Source organism: Macrobrachium nipponense, chromosome 36, assembly GCF_015104395.2.
Source record: "Macrobrachium nipponense isolate FS-2020 chromosome 36, ASM1510439v2, whole genome shotgun sequence".
In the NCBI taxonomy this organism is placed as follows: Eukaryota; Metazoa; Arthropoda; class Malacostraca; order Decapoda; family Palaemonidae; genus Macrobrachium; species Macrobrachium nipponense.
The window spans coordinates 57,132,061-57,150,142 of NC_087220.1; the positions used below are offsets into that span (position 1 = coordinate 57,132,061).

The window sequence follows — 18,082 nt, forward strand, 5'->3', positions numbered from 1 at the left end:
GGTTATGGGATTGGCTCAAGAGGTCAACAATTTTTCTTGTCTTTGCCCCATAGTGATGTGTTTTCTTTATTTGCACGTGTTTATAATAGACGTATTCGTCTTTGTTTTAAACACATAAGAGTGTATAGAGATGTGTTTTTTGCATGTGAACTGTGCTTAGATAAGCTTACTTGGCTTAGAGACAGAGCGGCCATAATTTTACGGGCTCAGCACATTTTTTTGGAGTTAGGATTTCATTTTTTGATATTCCTTTTTGGAGATATATTATTTGGAGCCTTGTTTTGTTCCACATGGAGTATTGGGGAAATAGAGGTAAATATTTTGTATTTGCCGAAATAGAGGTGATTATTCTCTATTCTTGGAGTGGTGTTTTTTTTACTGACATGTGGCTATTGGAGAAATAAGAGAGAAACATAAGGGGGTTGGTTATTAACCAAATGGAGGAAATATTTTTATAACCGGAGTGGTGTTATTATTAATATGGTGAAATATATGGAGTTGGAATTAATCTTGGGCGGGTGACCCTTTTTTTTGTGGTTATGGGAGTTTTTCTTTCGAGACAAGAGAAGATTTCTGTGGTTCTCTTTTTTGGTTTCGTGACTATTTAGAGGCGAGTGGCATTACTGCATTACGAGTCATTTGGAGATGTGTGCATTTTTTATGTTCACAAGTGTGTTATTCTTGGAGAAATATAATTTGGGCAAAGTCATGTTGAGAGAATAAGTCTTTGAGACAAATGTTTGGACACATTAGTCATATCCTGGAGTTAATTCTGTGAAATGTGTCTGTTAGACGTTTTTCTAGAGAATCATGAGTTTCCAAACTTATGTGTCTGACTAAACAATTTTTGTGCTGTTGTTTGAGCATGCGTCCGCAGGTGATTTTTCTGCTGACAAGCGATATGATGAGCCGTGTGCTGACTTTTTTCCTCTGATGATGATAGATCAGAATTTTTCGCAATATCTGGAAATGTTGACAATAGCATTTCACGAAAGCGAATGGGTAAGAGTTTGCTTTCTGGCAAATTCCAGGGCTTTACATGGAGCATTTCTTGGGGAAAAACGTGGGGAGTTATGCATATTATACATGTATTATGTATTTTGTGATTGGGGGAAATCTACTTGTGATTATCTTTTATTTTTTTCTTCTTTTTCCTATGAGAGATGTAATTGGGGGGATTGAGCTTAAGTAGCATTTCTTTTTTGGACGGGAGATTTGATTTTACCGGGAGATGTAATTTTTCGCGGGTTGTTACTTACGTAAAAGGGAGTTTGACATTAAGTCTCATTGTGATTAATTATTGAGCAGTAAAGGGGTTTTTGCTGTTAAACATTGGAGATTTTTTTACTGATTTTGTGGGTTGTTCAGATATCAGAGCTTGAGAGAACATTTTTTTGGGTCTGGGTGTGTTACGTGATTCTTTTTTTTTCCTTGGGCTCATTACGATTTTTTTTTTCTTTTTTTTCTTGTGAGCACATTCGAGTTTGAAATGTGAGTACAGAAGTCCGTGGAGTTGCTGTGATTTCTGAGTTGTGTGTGTGCTGATGTGTGAGTTTGGAGAACTGAGTTGGAGAACTTGATGATTTTTTTTCTTAGAGAGTTATGATGATGACTTATGATTTAGTAGTCGTGTTAAAGGGAGTTAATTGGGAGACGTTCGGTTAGTATTTCTGACTTTTTGAGATCATTGTTTGATAGAAGTAGTATGTCTGGGTTAATTTTCTTAGATTGACCAAAGACTTGAATGACATACTAACACCAAAAAGTCATTTCCCGACGCCAGCAAGACGTCCACCAGCCGTGAGGATGCTGCCGTTTTTGGTGATTACAAGAATTTCCATGATGGTGATCAAGAGAATTCTACAGCGTGTTTTTTGGGGATCTGCAGAAGCCGTGAGAAGTCTTCTACAATGAGGGAGACATTCCGTCTTCCTACAGCTGCTACAGTCTGCTACAGGAGCAGCTACTTGCAGAAAAGCAAAGAGGGATATTCAAGAAATGCAGAAAAAATGAGAGAAAATGCGCCTAGTGTTATTTGGAGATATAAGAGTAACAGACTTTATTTTATAATGCCAGAGACGTGCAGTTATTTTGTATATTCTATTTTAAGCCGGCCAGTGTTTTGTGTTATGAGCTATTTTGCTAGGCGGGGGCTAGCATATGGGGTGGCCGAGCATCTGTAAGGCCTAGGGTTTTTGATTAATAATGTATTGTCCATGTGTTCCCTTTGACCTGTGGAATGTGGAGAACAGTGTAGAGGTAACAACTCGAGAGTAGCTGAACAATGAGTTTCTAGGGATGGCGTGAGATAAAAATGATTAGTTAGACAAGTCAATGCACGACAGTTTATGAACTCTTCTCAAAGTGTCTTTGTGAAACTGGATGCAGCTAGAACCGCGAGGCGCTATCGAACTGTGTGTTCGTATGTGCGTGTGCGCCTCTTTCTGTTAAAAGAGTGTCATACCCAAGCCTATGGGAGATTTTGACAGAGGGTCTTCAAGTCACAGGCAAAGATGCCGTGGCGTTCGCCGGGGGAGTTTTTGTGACATAGTGTTTAAGTGTCCGGCTGTTTGGGTGAGTGTTGAGTTACTTTAGCCAAAGAGTGGCTTATTATCTGTTTGACATTTTTGTGATGACATCCAATATTTAACCTCTGTCTGTTAAACTTGTGTGTGTACTTACCGGGATGTGTTCTCTATCTTTGAAACAGACGATTCTGGAATGCGGGGGGGACAAAGAATTCCCAGAGGGGTGTAGACTTTTTTTGGTGACTAGACAATGTACTGTTTCGGGGTTTTTTGGGTTAGTCTGTAAGACTGGATTACTTGATTGATTGATTTATTTATTCGTTGTTAATAAACGTTAATGTTATGACGCAACTCTCTCATTTTCATTACCTGTTAGAATGGAGAGAAAGAGAGGGCGGAGTGGAGAGAGAGGAGAGAGAGGGAAGAGAGAGAGATAGAGAGAGAGAGAGAGAGAGAGAGAGGGATTGCCGAGAGAGAGAGAGAGAGAGAGAGAGAGAGAGAGAAAGGCTGTGAGTAATGCGGTGTGTTGGTTTGCCTTCCGCTCGTGTCTCACGCTTACCTTATGAATAATGGGGGGGAATCCCCCCATTAACATATATCAAAAGATGTACACTCGTAGTCTCCCTTAACATCGTGGAAAGATTAAATGCTGTTAGATCCAATGCCAAGTAGTAATAGAAATTAATCTTAAACAAAAGCTCAAAATGTGCTAAAGTTTTCAAGAATTATGCTGAAGTTTTAAAGAATTATGCTGAAGTTTAAAGAATTATGCTAAAATTTAAAGAATAATGCTGAAGTTTAAAGAATTATGCTTTAGAGTTGAATGCCACAATATTTAAATATAGTAAAACTAATGCATCATGACATTGAATAATTAAGAATCTCAAAAGTCCAATGTTGAATATAAAAAATTTTATCAAGCATTATGCTTGCTCATACAAACCAACCGATTTCTTCCACTTTAATTCAGTTTAAAATTAAAAAAAAAAAAATAGTTAGGCGTGTAAAGAAAAAAAGTTAGGTAAAACCAAAGTAAAACCAAAGTTCTGTGTAAAAAAAAAAAAAATAATTTTCAAGGCTAATTTGCATTACACCCATTTCCGAGTTGTCACTGCATATAAAGATCTTCCATTTAAATCATAAAAATGAGACTAAAAAGCAACATACATACATTGCTGCTTATAAAAAACAAATAGAAAAACCCAAGTCCACTAAACTAACCCAACAATCTTTGAATAACTGCAAAATCTGCTTGAAATAACTTTTAACCGATAAAATTACACAAAACAGTTTCAACCAATATTTAACAAAAGCTAAATAAGCTTTAATCCATAAGAATTTCTCGTAATCACTTCATTACCTAAAATGAGTCCCCCAACACATTGATAAATGTTATGCTAAACTAAATTGAACCACAGCTAAAACTTGAAGAAAAAAAACTGCTACATACAAACATGAAGAAAAGCTACATATGTAAACAAGTACAAACAAGTATGAATAACACATTATCTTAAAACACTAAAAACTAATTTGATCTCAAACAATGAAAATCTTTTAATAGGATACTATGAAAGTTGAACCACATTTAAAACCTATAGCAGGAATAAAACCAACCGCATACATAACTAAGCACTTCGTACATATTGGTAAATTAATATATTCATAAAACCACACAAAAAACAGCCTGAACTTCATCAAACACAAACATCTAACACTTAAGACAAAACCTTTAACAGATCACGATAAAACCAATAGAAAAATTATAAACCAACCAGATGCACAACTAACACAAATTACATACAAGTAAATGACAAACCACCAAAAAACAGTTCACCACAAACACTTAAAACGCACATATAATACTGTTGCACATATAGTAAATTTAACAGATTTCGATAACATTTAAACCACAGGTAAAACAAACAAACAGTACCAACCACAGACACTTCGTACAGACAAGTACACGAATTCCACAATCTATCTTTAAGAAAAAAAAAAAAAAAAAATTAAATTCACTGCTCAGACCCACAGCAAGACTAACAAACCAACCACAGTTTAAATACAGAGTACACAAAAGATGAAATACACATTCTTAAAAAACAAACATACGCAACCCACAAAAACTTAAAAACAAAAGATACATGAAAACCGTAACAAAACAATAGCCACAGACACCTTAAACACAATAAAAACTTAATAAAACCACAAAAAATAAACATATCAAAACAGTCGCAAGCACATGACAACAACAAAGATATAATAACACTTATGAACTCATCCAGCCACCCGCCGTCAACTGAGCGCTATTTCTCAGGAGGGGCTCAAGTTGGCCCACCCGAATTCTCCCAATGACCATCTACTGGCGGAGCTGCGGTAAAGTAAATGTGGAATCTGGAATTCCAGGTTTCGTGAACCTGGAAGAAATTCCGGAATCTCTGGTTTACGAATTCGAGGGGCCGTGTGTAAATTGGCTGAAAATTCAAGGAGGATGATGTAAATTGGTTGTGAATCCGGAAATCGGTGTAAATGGTTGTGAATTCGAGGGAGATTTTGTAAATTGGTGGCAAATTAGAAGGAGATTTTGTAAATTGGCTGTAAATTCGAGGACGAGGATGTAAATTGGTTGTGAATGCGTTGAAGTTGGTGTAAATTGGTTGTAGATCCGTGGGAGTTGGTGTAAATGGTTGCTAATTCGAGGACGATTTTGTAAATTGGTTGCAAATACGAGGACGGTGTAGTAAAATGGTTGTAAATTCGGGTCCAGTAGTGTAATATTGTAAATCAGAGAAAGTTGTCAATGAATTGGATGTGAATTTGAAGTAAAGTGTGTAAATTGGTCGTAAATTCGGGATTGTGTCAATTGGTTGTGAATCCGAGGACGTTAGTATAAATCGGTTGTGAATTTGAGAGGGTTGGAGTAAATTGATTGTAAATTCAAGGAGGGCTGTGTAAATTGGTTGTAAATTCGAGGATGATTGTGTAAATTAGTTGTGAATCCATGGCAGTTGGTGATAGATGGTTGTGAATTCGAGGGAGATTTTGTAAATTGGTTGCAAATTCGAGTAGGCTGTTATAAATTAGTCATGATTTCTGCTAAAGTGGTGTAAATTGCATGTAAATCCGGCCACAGTGATGTAAATTGGCTATCCATCCAAATACTGTGTTGCAGATTGGTTGCAAAACAAAGAGCAATGGTGTAAATCTATTGTAAATCTTGGAGTCGACAGAACAAATTAGTTGCAAATTTAGCAAATCAACTAAAGGTATTAAAGTTGTCTGAAAAGCTTATCATAGTTCTAATAGGTAGAAAGTCTATCTCTCTCTCTCTCCCTTTCTCTTAATGAAGCTAATTCTTCCCAATTATCATATATAAACTCATTGCTCAGAATCAAGTTATCTTCTAATGTGGTTGTCACTCATTCAGTTCATTGACAGCCAATTAACTCATTAATGAGATGCTGTAACTGATATTAATCACTCAAAGGTCGTGGGTTAAACTGGGCTACTTAACTGTGGGGTAAATCGTCAGTAGTTTTTGTGGTCTTATATCTGATAGTTCATTAATCACTACTATTGTGATATGGGCAGGAATCAAACAAAGTTTTTTTTGAGAGACAATTATTCAAAGGGCAGAGGTTGAACAAGACTATTTAATTCTGACGTTATTATGAAATAGTCTTTGCGTTTTGTTGTGATAGTTCGTTTACTATTTACTTTCTTAACATGGGCAGGAATCAAAATAGTATTTTTTCAGGGACAATTATTCAAAGACGTTAAACTGGACTATTTTAATCTGGTGAAGATTGACAAATAGTCTTTGCGTTTTGTATTGATAGTTCAATAACTACCTACTATTTCAACATTGCCAGGGTTAAAAATAGAGTCTTTGAATCAATAACTTTATTACATTAATATTCGTAAAGCGATTAAACAATTAAATAAACATTCGGAGAGACGATTATGTAACGCACACGAAGACTTTTTTTAGACTTAATTCCTGCTTCGTAAGCTATTCTTCAGCCTTGGAAACTCCTTCTTTGGCCCTCCTCTCGTCCTCGAGACGGGCGAACTCGATCTGGTCGAGAACGAACTGTGGGATGGGGTGGGGGAAGGCAGGAGCCACTGGCAACAACGAGGACTGGGGCTGGAATCCGTTCTCGTCGGCCACGAAGGTGACCTCTGCCAAGGTTCCGTCGGCTTGTGGGTAGCTGGAAGAAAACGGGAAGAGGTTATTTTAATGTCTTAGTTTTCTTTAAGAAACTATAAAGATTTTACCTCTATAGAGCATCAGTTTACTGAAAGATAGAGAGAGAGAGAGAGAGAGAGAGAGAGAGAGAGAGAGAGAGAGAGAGAGAGAGAGAACGCAGAGGTATTGTTTACCTCCAGGATCCGATCATGTTGGCTCCGCCGAGGACTCCCTCGGATCCAGAGAACTGGAAGACGATTCCGTTCTCGGCTTCAAAGTCGGAGCTGTGGGCGCCGAGGGCATCAGGGTTGACCTGGACCTGTCTCATGATGGCGATGGGCAGAGGGGCAGCCCCTCCTGCTTCTGCTGCTGGTTTCTCAGGGGCAGGGGCAGCTAGGGCCACAGCCAAGATGGCGAAAAGAACAGCCTGAGGAAGTCGTAAATGATATATTAATATATTAGGGATAATTCTATCAATATTATCAACTCAACTATGTTTAAAACATGACTTATAAAACCACAAGAAAGTCTTTCATATTCTCCATCAACTCACAGTCTTCATTTTGCGAGATTGTGAGGACGAATGTATGCACTTCTTGCGAATGTAACCCCTTTTATATACACTCCAAAAAACGAGTGAATGGCAACTCAAGGTCACGTGACACCTGTTTACCAGTGGAGTTCGCTGCTACGGAAACCCGTTTCCGACCTCGACATTTCGGCCAGGTGCGTTCCGTGCGATTAAAACCGTTCTAAACCCAGATGATTATGAGTGTCCAGGGCAGGTAGCAGGTACCTGATCAGGGTAATTATGGGATGACACATGCGTTTAAAAGGTGAGTTGAGAACCAATAAATCTCTGGGTTGCAGTTATTTGGGTTAAAAGTCGGATGATTAGAGATGGGATTTACAAGGTTCGTCTTTGATAATTTCCATATGGAATGTTTTTTAAGGCAATGGCTACCTTATTTTTATTCTTATTGTTCAAGCATTCATAAGAAACAAACAATTTGCTGGGATTCCTTCGATATTAACTGAAAAGAACTTAACCATTCAAGAAGTTAAGCATCAAGCCTTGATACTTGCACTAGACGTGTCTAGCAATTCCGTTCTGTAACCGTTTACAACTGAATCTCTTATGACCTTAACATTAGGTGCTGTTATATGGGACTAAAAGGATAGTGAATATTCTGCCAAAGGCCTCATTGTGATGGCTGGTGGCTTGGAAGGAAGACAGACACGAGCATTCGATCTTGCTGCATATGCAAAGTTATGCGCATTGTGATTAGTTAGCCTCGGCGGAACGATTTGTTTTCTTATTGCAGAGCAGTCATTGGCCATTTTGCTCAGATATCCCACTCATGAACTGTTATTTAATGAAATGAGTTTGATTTTCTGCTGGCAAACGATGACATTCATTGGGAAAAGGAGTATCTGGCAACGAGCACTGGGCAGTTGCCAAAGAGGTATTTTTTTATTCATCTATTTTGACGTATAAAATGGAGCACACCAAAATTACAATTCCTATATTCACAAGGAAATAGCCCTCGTCTTTGAATGCATTCAAACCGATAATTTTCTGTAATGCGAAAGTTATATAATGAGTGGAAAAAGAATATCTGGCAATGATCACCTATCGTGTTGCCAGACATATCTTTTTTCCCGAACTTTCACCAACCGTGACATTATAAGAAATCTTTCTTTTCTCGGATTTGCCTTTTTTTTCCTATTTGTTGCAAGCACAGTTTTTTTTCCTCCGTGACCCATGAATGAGCTTTTACCTCTCCAACAAATGTCAGGGGAAAACATATAAAGCAATATGGGTGTAGAAATGTTTAAATAAATGTCAGTTGATGCTGGGATGAAGTTACGAAGTTTTTGAACCCCAACGTCTGTATTCCTGTTTAATCAGAGTTTAGGTGGCTCGTTTAATATTGTGTATATGTACCGATGAAGGTGATTACCTGGTAATCAAGCTTAAGCCGTGGTAATTACGTTTAACTACCTAGGGGACTGGTAAATGAGATAAACCTAATCTAACCTAGCCTGGTAAATTGGCAAAATACTTATGATAAAGTTAATCATGTTCGTGAAGGATGCTAGTGTTGGTATCATTTTGTGTGTGTGTGTGTGTGGGGTTGTGTGTGTGGAGAGAGGAGAAGAGAGTTGAAGGATGGTGCTAGTTGGTGTATGATGTAGTGTGGTATCATTTTGTGTGTGTGTGTGGTGTGTGTGTGTGTGGTGTGTGAGAGAGAGAGAGAGGAGAGAGAGAGAGAGAGGTGAAGGATGCTAGTGTTGGTATCATTTTGTGTGTGTGTGTGTGTGGGTGTTGTGTGGTGAGAGAGAGAGAAGGGGAAGGATGCTGGTTGGTATCCATTTTGAGTTGTGTTTTGTGTTGTGGTTGTGTGTGTGTGTGTGTAAGAGAGAAAGAGAGAGAGAGGTGAAGGATGCTAGTGTTGGTATCATTTTATGAGTGTGTGTGCGAGAGAGAGAGAGAGAGAGAGAGAGAGAGAGAGAGAGATAGAGAGCGAGAGAGAGGAGGAGAGGAGGACGGGAAGGATGAACGAGAGAGGAAGAGAAGGAGAAGAAGAGAGAGAGAGAGAGAGAGGAAGGAAGTCTACCCTCAGCATTCGTAATTACATCGCACCCATCTTGTCGAATTTTCTGAGCCAAGACCTACGTATATTAGAGGTAACTTCTGCAACAACAGATAAAAATACAACATTAACACCTAAAACAACAGCAGACTTACACGACAAAACAGCCACACACAGCCTCCACACAACAACAACCAACAATAACAACAGCAAGTAACAACATCTTGGCTCAAGTTCATCAGAGGTGACGGGCAGATATATACAGGAATGTTTATTGGGTTCGTTCGTTTCGACTACAACAGGTTTCGCGCTCGACTTTTCCTTATGTAGCGATGACCCAACGTCACCCATTATCTCTCTTTTTTTAAACTTCATAAAAAGCTACGATAACGAGACTGATGCAAGAATTGACGAGAGGTTTGGAATAAAAAAATCGCGATTAAAAATGGAAAGTGTACGATGAACTTTACCATGGCATTGAGATAAGATTGGAAGGGAAAGAGAGAGTTCCTCGGAGATTAGAGATTACAAACGTTTAACCTTTCCGACATGTCGCTCAGATAACGCCAACCTTATCACAGAGCGGCAAAGTTCAGGGAGAAAACTTATCGTTTCGTATTGCAGTCGTACTCTATCTCTCTCTGTCTCTGTCTCTGTCTCTGTCTCTCTCTTTTCTGTTTGATAATTCTTTTACTCAACCAATGGTTAGCAACATCTTCAACGAATAAACAAAGCTTTGTTTTGATTACGACGTCTTGCTGGCAAACCAAATTATTTACTCTCTCTCTCTCTCTCTCTCTCTCTCTCTCTCTCTCTCCGCGTTGGGCGCACGCGCGCCCGATGGAGATCATACGCGTGACAGCTCTGTCGTAAAACCTTGGTATCATGAATATGGTCCAAGGAACGCCCCCTTCTTCTAGAGAGCCACTGGTTTTACGAAAGGTTACAAAACCCACGGCCATGGGCGCTTTACAGTGGTACTACACCTTATTCGCTAAGTTCCGTAATGAAGAAAATAATGAATAATAATGATAATAATAATAAGATAAATATAAAATATAAAAGACGTAAGATCTGCGCCATGAATATTCTTCTGACAGCTTAACCAGGGCCAAGCAGAACTCAGGAGTGCTTTAATACACGTGATCACGTCAAGATATGTGAGTGGCGAGGATATATTTTTCGATCTGGGAGTAGTTGCTTGTTAGGTACGACAAGGGAGAGAGAGGAGAGAGAGAGAGAGAGAGAGAGAGAGAGAGAGAGAGAGAGAGAGAGAATATCATACCACCTTTTAGAATTCTATATGCAGAAGGTAATGAAATGTTAATGCACCATAATTCATATAGTATATATATATATATATATATATATATATATATATATATATATATATATATATATATATACATACACAATTTTTTAAAGAGTGACGCGAAGTGTCGGCACATCAAAGGAGACGAGCGAGACAGGTCAAATCCGAACGAGGCAAGTGACCTATGCTACCCAACCAAATGCCCATCGTTAGAGAACTGGGTTACAAATGCCCACATGCGTCCTGCTTTTAATGAGGCACACACAAACACTGCTTTCGAACGCAAGTTTAATTTTTAAAAATCTGTTTTGGGAGATTTTAAGCCGAGAAGGCTTCATTATTTGTGTGAGGTTGCTAGTCTTTATCTCTGTACTAGCTGAGACCAACAATAGCTGACTGACCATCATATGTTACTAGGCACCTACCTCGGTTGCCCATCCTGTCGGCCTATGTCATACGATATTTCTGCTCGAAAGGATCCCTTAGGTACTATTACGACGTTTGTGTACGGAATATTTAAGGCTTTCCACGAATCTGTGAAGATTTAACACGGAAAAATATCGTGCACGAATAAACACCTTACCGACTCATCGTCGAAACTGTGGCATCGTGTATAAAAGTAACAGTGAGTCCGACAGGGTGCGGAACTGTGACATCGTATGTAAACAAAAAGATAGTTCAGACATTTTGCGGAACTGTGAATTCTTTTGGAAACCCAAATTGTGATAGAGACATTTGACATGAACTGTGACATCGTCTGTAAACAAACGCGCATAAATGAACTTCATAAATCGCACCTTTATCAGAGGCAACGGTAACAAATATTTGCAAAACAACTACAAAACACCAACAGACAAGTGTTTTTGTCACCAACGCTCAGATAACAGAGAGAGAGAGAGAGAGAGAGAGAGAGAGAGAGAGAGAGAGAGAGAGCCTCATCATTCTTCACGCTCGGATGAACTTCCTCAATTACAGCATCCAAAAGATGCAACAACGGGATAGAATTTCCCTCTTCTTCTTCAGTTTCGTCTCCTGATTCAATTCGAATTTATCAAGAGAGAGAGAGAGAGAGAGAGAGAGAGAGAGAGAGAGAGAGAGAGAGAGAGAGAGAAATACACTGGTAAGATGCTATTAAAAATTTTGGATTCTCTCTCTCTCTCTCTCTCTTTGTAGTGAGAAGCTAATTATTATCACTATTATTCTGTTATAGAATAGTTATTATTATCAGCAAAAATAATATAAAAATATAAGCATTAATAACAATTCCTTTGATCATTCACAAATTTTTTTAGAACTAGTATTTATAATAATAGCAATAATAGCAGTATATAGTAGTGGCAGTATTGATAATGATAACAGGAGATATATTTATGATCCTAGTGACAATAGCAGTGGCTATATCAATAAAAAATAAGCCCCACAAGGATAGAAAGCCCTTTCACCCAACCCAGTAACAAAAAAAAAAAAAAAAAAAAAAAAACATGCTCTAAGTCTTCCTCCCTAGTCAAAGAACCTCTATTTCCCACCTCATTCAATTATTCCAGACCCCTCTCCCCATACTCCCAACCCATTCCACTCACCCCCCATCACCATAATCTATCCAACCATTTCGTTAACAGCACGCCCCTTCTGAAGTACACCATTTTCCCCTAATGAGTTATATGGACTGGAAGCACTTGGCAACTCCTAGTGCGTCAATTGCCTGGCAACCTCTAGCAACTTTTTGCGCGGCTGACCGGGATTATTAAGGTAACTTTTTTTTTCTTTTTTGTGTGTGCTGATGACGGTGCCTCAGATCTTCTCTTAACAAGAGGGATAGGTGGTTTTTGTTTCTCTCTCTCTCTCTCTCTCTTCTGTTTAATTTTTATACATTTTTCATCTACCTGTTTCTTGAATCAAGCCTTACAAACTTAGAGAGAGAGAGAGAGAGAGAGAGAGAGAGAGAGAGAGCATCCAGATTTCTCTTTTTCTCTGTCTTTTTCCTAATCCTTCTTATACCTTATTTATCAATGTATCTCCTCAACTTACCCTCACAAATTTAGACAGAGAGAGAGAGAGAGAGAGAGAGAGAGAGAGAGAGAGAGAGAGAGATAGATCTGTAATCACAAACTCCCCAACAGCATCATCAAGGGTATGTAGGAAAAACTACTTTTCACTTCATAAAAAGCTGATGAACGGAACCAGGCTGAAAAAGGTCGAGGACAGAAACTGGTTTACTGTAGCAGTGAACGCACCTTGTAAACACCCTTGGCGTTTGACAGAACAGATGTCTAGAGTGACGATAATACTGATGATAACCCCAATGATAGTTATGATAATGGTAGAATTTTAAAAGCGTTTCGTCATGAAAAGTCTTTTGATTATTGATAGTGCTTGCAGGACATATATGATGATACTTATAATAGTATCATTTAAAAGTATTTTATCCTCAGTTCTAATTTGCACACTTAGCAAGACGAATATTTCTGTACTTTCTCAGTATAATGATAGCGTCATTTAAAAGTATTATATTATGAAAGTTCTCCTAATTATTTCTGTAACTTTCTATAGCAATATTTTGTAATAAAATGAGAAAATGGAAATATAACACATTTGATAAAAATGAGATAGAAAGTAAAGTAGAAAATAATAAATGAATAAATAATGTAATCCAGTTATTAACTAAAAAAGATATGAATATCATCAATAATTGCGAATAATTGAGGCAAGTCACAGTAAACTCCACGAATTCTGGGTTTATACACAACTTCCACTGCCCTAATCTTCTTTATTCTCACCACAATACCATTGTTTCTCAAAACAGTCTGTCTCTGCTTCTCTACGATCTACGATGGTATGTCATACTAGGGCAGTATTCATTAATTTTAGAATTGAAATACTTGGGAACATGTCTCACAGGGCGTTTAAATTCTGAGTTTTATTAAAAGGTATCTGCATTGAAAATGAACGAATCTCTTGGGTTTCGAATATATTTGGAGATACAAGTTCTCACCATACCATACGGATTGCCTTTTATGCCAATTAAACTTCAAAAAAGTTTGTAAGATTAGATATTTAAACAAAATATTGTATATGACTGATAGATAACTATCTGTTTACTTGAAAAACCAGTTATAGCTTCAAGAAAGTAATAAATGGATAAATATCTTGAGAAAATATTAAATATGATAAATAATCATTTGTTTACTTGAAAAATCAGTTATAGCCTCAAGAAAGTAATAAGTAAATAAATATTTTAACAAAGTATTATACATCACTGATAAATAAACATCTCTTTACTTGAAAAATAATCAGAAAGGATAAATAATGTATACCGCTAACTCCCCCAATCGTACTTTTACGAGCTCTCTATACAGCCACAGTTAAAGAACTATCAACATCTCCTCAATTCAGGTGGCCCTCGAGGCTCTTGCGCTCGTCCTGGAGACGGGCAAACTCGATCTGCTCGAGGACGAACTGTGGGATTGGGTGTGGGAAGGCTGGAGCCACTGGTAAGAGGTCGGACTGGGGTTGGTAACCGTTTTCGTCAGCCACGAAGTTGAACGTAGCTATGGACCCGTCCTCCATTGGGTAGCTGGAATGGAGAGAGATGAGTTGCAGATGAGCTTTCAGGAAGGTAATTGTAATTTATTCTATTGTAAAGCAATGTAAAGTTGCCATTTATTGTTATTTATACTAATCAAGCCAAATTTCCATGAACACAATCCTCCAAGTGAGACCTATACTTATACAGGGCATCCATAAAGTCCCAGTACCATTTTGAGCAATAAATACTTGTAATGGACACCCTGTATAATAACCCACCTGTAGGATCCAATCATGTTCGCCCCTCCGTCGATCCCCTGCGAGCCAGAGAACTCGAACTGGATGCCGTTCTCCGCCTCGAACGCGGAGCTGTGGGACCCGAACTCGTCGGTGGTGATCTGGTGGCTGCTGAGAATGGCTATTGGTTTGGCCGTTGGATGACTGTGCGGCCTGTCGGAGTGGAGGAACTTCTCGAGCTGGGGCTCGTGGTCAGAGTGAGCTGGCCTCTCCACGGGATGGAGGAACCTGTCTGGGTGAGCTGAGTTTTCCGAGTGCGCATGATGCTCTGAGTGATGTTTAGGAGTGGGAGAGTGGGTGATCCTGTTTGAGTGCTGCTGATGGGGCCTTTCGGAGTGTGGGACCCTCTCTGGATGTGGGATCCTGTCATTGTGAGCGTGAGCATGTCTGTCAGAGTGGACCAGCCTCTCGGTGTGAGCTAGTCTCTCTGCGTGAGCTAGCCTCTCGGCGTGAGCTAGCCTCTCTGCTGAGGCCACTCGCTCTGCAATCGCTGCCCTCTCCGCGTTGGCAACCCGCTCGACTATGGCGGCCCTCTCTGCGTTGGCGAACCTCTCCGCGAGTGCCGCTCTCTCTGCCTTGGCGACTCTCTCAGCAATGGCTGCTCGCTCTGCGCTGTGAACTCTCTCGGCGATGGCTGCCCGTTCAGCTGCTGCTGCCGAAGAAGGAGAAGAAGAAGCAGTGCCTGAGGCTTTGGTCGTTCTGGGAGAGAGAGCGGATAGTCTCTCAGGATGGACGTGGTGGTCCCTAGCTGCTGCCACAGCACAGGCTAGGAGGGGGAGGAGGGTGGAGATGACCTAGGAAGAAAAAGGAATTAAATCGAACACCATCGAGTACCAATATATACATACATACATACATACATACATATATATATATATATATATATATATATATATATATATATATATATTATATATATATATATATACTGGTAATCTTCTTAGGCAAGAAGATATAGTAATTCCGTTGTATTCCACAATAGGAAAATGAAAAAGTTATGTATCAGAAAATGCCCAACAGTTTCGTCCTCCAAGAAGGGGTTCATTGGAGGACGAAATTGTTGGGCATTTTCTGAGACATACCTTTTTCATTTTCCTATGTGGAATACAACGGAAATATATAAATTTATATATATATATATATATATATAACAAATGAATCTGCCATTTGTTGCTATTTACGAAAAAAAATAATATAATTTTGAGATTTTGTATGAACTTGTATGACCTCTCTCTCTCTCACTCTCTCTCTCTCTCTCTCACACACACACACACACACACACACACATTACCAAATTCACTACTAAACTTTACTTAAAACAGAATTAACTATAAGTAACCTCTCCAACTTAAAGTGATTATATCCACAAAATAAGTCTTACGTACAAGTACTTGTAAGTAGAATTAATATTATAAGTACTTTCCCATACACTTAAACTTAAAATTAACTTAGAATAACTTAGCACCACTTTGAGAATTATTACCCCTACCAAGTAGATGACAGATATAATGTCATTGTAAGTTAAGACTTTATTCTACAACGTCAGATCAAATTAAACTTAAGTACACTTATAAAGTTCACTAAATCCTTGATAATCAATTCAGCATATGAATCAAAGTTAAGAGGACTTTTGAACTTAGTAAAACATGAAAGTAACTTACAATTTTCATGGCGCCTGGCTAAGCTAGACGAACGGTAGGCAACGGAATGTATGGTAAGACTGAAGATAATCAGAGCTAGTCTCTTTTATATACATATTTATAACACGTGACGTAAGGGACATGTCCTTGCCTTTGTTTTTACCTCTCCCTCTTCCTGTCTCTTTCTCTCAACCTCTTTCTTTCCTCCATATCCTCAAGGGCTTCGCTAGTATCCTTTCCATATCAGGATCTTTCCCGTGACGAACTTACTTTTTTTTTTTTTTTTTTTTTTTTGTTTTTTTTTTTTTTTTTTTTTTTTTGCCGGGAAGGAATTTCTCCCTAGACCGTGTCATTCTTGTCTCATTATTACTTTCAGTTTTCGTTTTTTAATCCGTTTTTACCGTCGTTCTTTCTCGTCTGATGCGTTTCGTGGGTATTTCATATCTTTCCCTATCCTTCTATGTCATTTCTATAACCACATAACCTTATTTTACGCGAAAAAAGAAGATGAAAAAAAAAAAATATAAGCTTCGCTGCACATGCGCTGTGGATACTTTGGGCGCCATACCATAATGCCTCTTTGCCTGTAATTTGAGAAATTTTACGAATTATTGCCGCTATTGTTGTTATTTTCTTTCATTAAATGTCTTATTTTGTAATAATTCAGATGATCTAATTGATTATCTCCGAAAATTCAGTTTAGCCATCGTAAACTAACTAGGGATTTTCGTAAATAATTTTGCATAATTTTGCTCTTTTATGGCGGGAGAATTTTAAATGTCCAATTCTCGCTTATTTAAGGATATTAATGTCTAATTGATTCATTAATTAAATGACATTTACTTGGCGTAGCCTTAAAGCAACGTAAGTGACTCAAGCAAACTCCTTGCAATACGAGAGCAACAGCAGTCATTTATAGGCCTAGTGGCTTAGTGGCTATATCGTAGCGAAGCTTATTTGTCCGTGAAAAAATAAGATATAGAATGGTCATCGCTATATTCATTAATGTATATAATAGCATAGTCATCTAGCGTCTATATTTAACGTATCTCACGGTATCGGAAGCCATGGGAATGCACTCGACATATTTAAATGTTGATTTAAAAGTAAGTCAAGTTCAAATTTAAATTGACGAAGAACTGTCTACCATCTCTTAGCTCCCGTACTCTGGGCGCTGCAATTTACGTATTTCGAGTTGTTTTTCAAGATGAAATTAGAAAATTGTCGAACTAACCACCTGAATAAAGAAAGTGTTTTCAAATGCTAATTTGAAGGAGATTGGTTTTAACATAAAACTCTTGGTTAGTTGATCAGAATGGCAGCTGAAATGATGTCATCACTGCTCGCTTACGACCCGGGAATCTGGAACCACTAATTGTTGTATTTTTACGTAATTAACGAATAAATCTAAATAAATATTTAAAAATTATTAATATTTCCATCGATATTCTTTCGTCATTTGGGTATAATGAATTAATATGATAAAAAAAATCATCGTCATTCCAGATAAAGAACCAAAGTGCCGGTTCTATTCACAGGCCAACCTTACGAGACGACGAGAACTTATATTGAAGTCTTAATCATTCAGTGAAGTGATAGTGTCGTTATTTCGCGTTATAATTACGGTAATGACAGCCGTCTTTTCTCGTACGTGTCATTTATTTATTCATTAATAATCTAAGATTAATTTCAGACCGCAGGGGTGTCTATATGATCGTTAATTGACGAACAATTAAAGGGATTTAATAAGTGTTCCCATGTGCCAATCTATATGTAATAAGGTTGGGGCGTATATATGTCATCAGGTCCACATTTTGCTATTTCGTTTAATATTTCGGTAAAATTTAAGTAAATTTATGATTATTTCGTAATATTTTAATGTAATTTTAATGTATAATTATTAGCGTTGGGAAACTGCGCTGTAACTTACGTATACAGGACTTTTAAAATTAAATATATATTATTTCATAACTTCCAGATGATATGTTTTAGTAAGA

The 18,082-nt window shown here is 38.0% G+C and overlaps 2 protein-coding genes across 2 annotated transcripts; both read right to left on the reverse strand.

The window, feature by feature from the left end:
• Positions 1-6,413: 6,413 nt before the first annotated feature.
• On the reverse strand, positions 6,414-7,390 carry LOC135203342 (cuticle protein AMP4-like). The gene is made up of 3 exons (XM_064233081.1): positions 7,268-7,390; positions 6,909-7,141; positions 6,414-6,736 (listed from the first exon to the last, which is right to left on the reverse strand). The coding sequence occupies exons 1-3, from the start codon at positions 7,274-7,276 to the stop codon at positions 6,538-6,540; spliced, it is 441 nt and encodes a 146-aa protein (XP_064089151.1). The 5' UTR covers positions 7,277-7,390; the 3' UTR covers positions 6,414-6,537.
• Positions 7,391-13,583: 6,193 nt separating this feature from the next.
• Positions 13,584-16,223, reverse strand: LOC135203343 (uncharacterized). The gene is made up of 3 exons (XM_064233082.1): positions 16,107-16,223; positions 14,428-15,239; positions 13,584-14,197 (listed from the first exon to the last, which is right to left on the reverse strand). Exons 1-3 carry the CDS (start codon positions 16,113-16,115, stop codon positions 14,008-14,010), a joined length of 1,011 nt encoding a protein of 336 aa, XP_064089152.1. The 5' UTR covers positions 16,116-16,223; the 3' UTR covers positions 13,584-14,007.
• Between the last annotated feature and the right edge of the window lie 1,859 nt (positions 16,224-18,082).

Bases quoted from the DNA above. Each gene is read 5' to 3' on its own strand.
- LOC135203342 (XM_064233081.1), bottom strand. The intron at 6,737-6,908 runs GTAAACAATACC...GTTTTCTTCCAG, and splicing joins AACATGATCGGATCCTGGAG to CTACCCACAAGCCGACGGAA.
- LOC135203343 (XM_064233082.1), bottom strand. The intron at 14,198-14,427 runs GTGGGTTATTAT...TCTCCATTCCAG, and splicing joins AACATGATTGGATCCTACAG to CTACCCAATGGAGGACGGGT.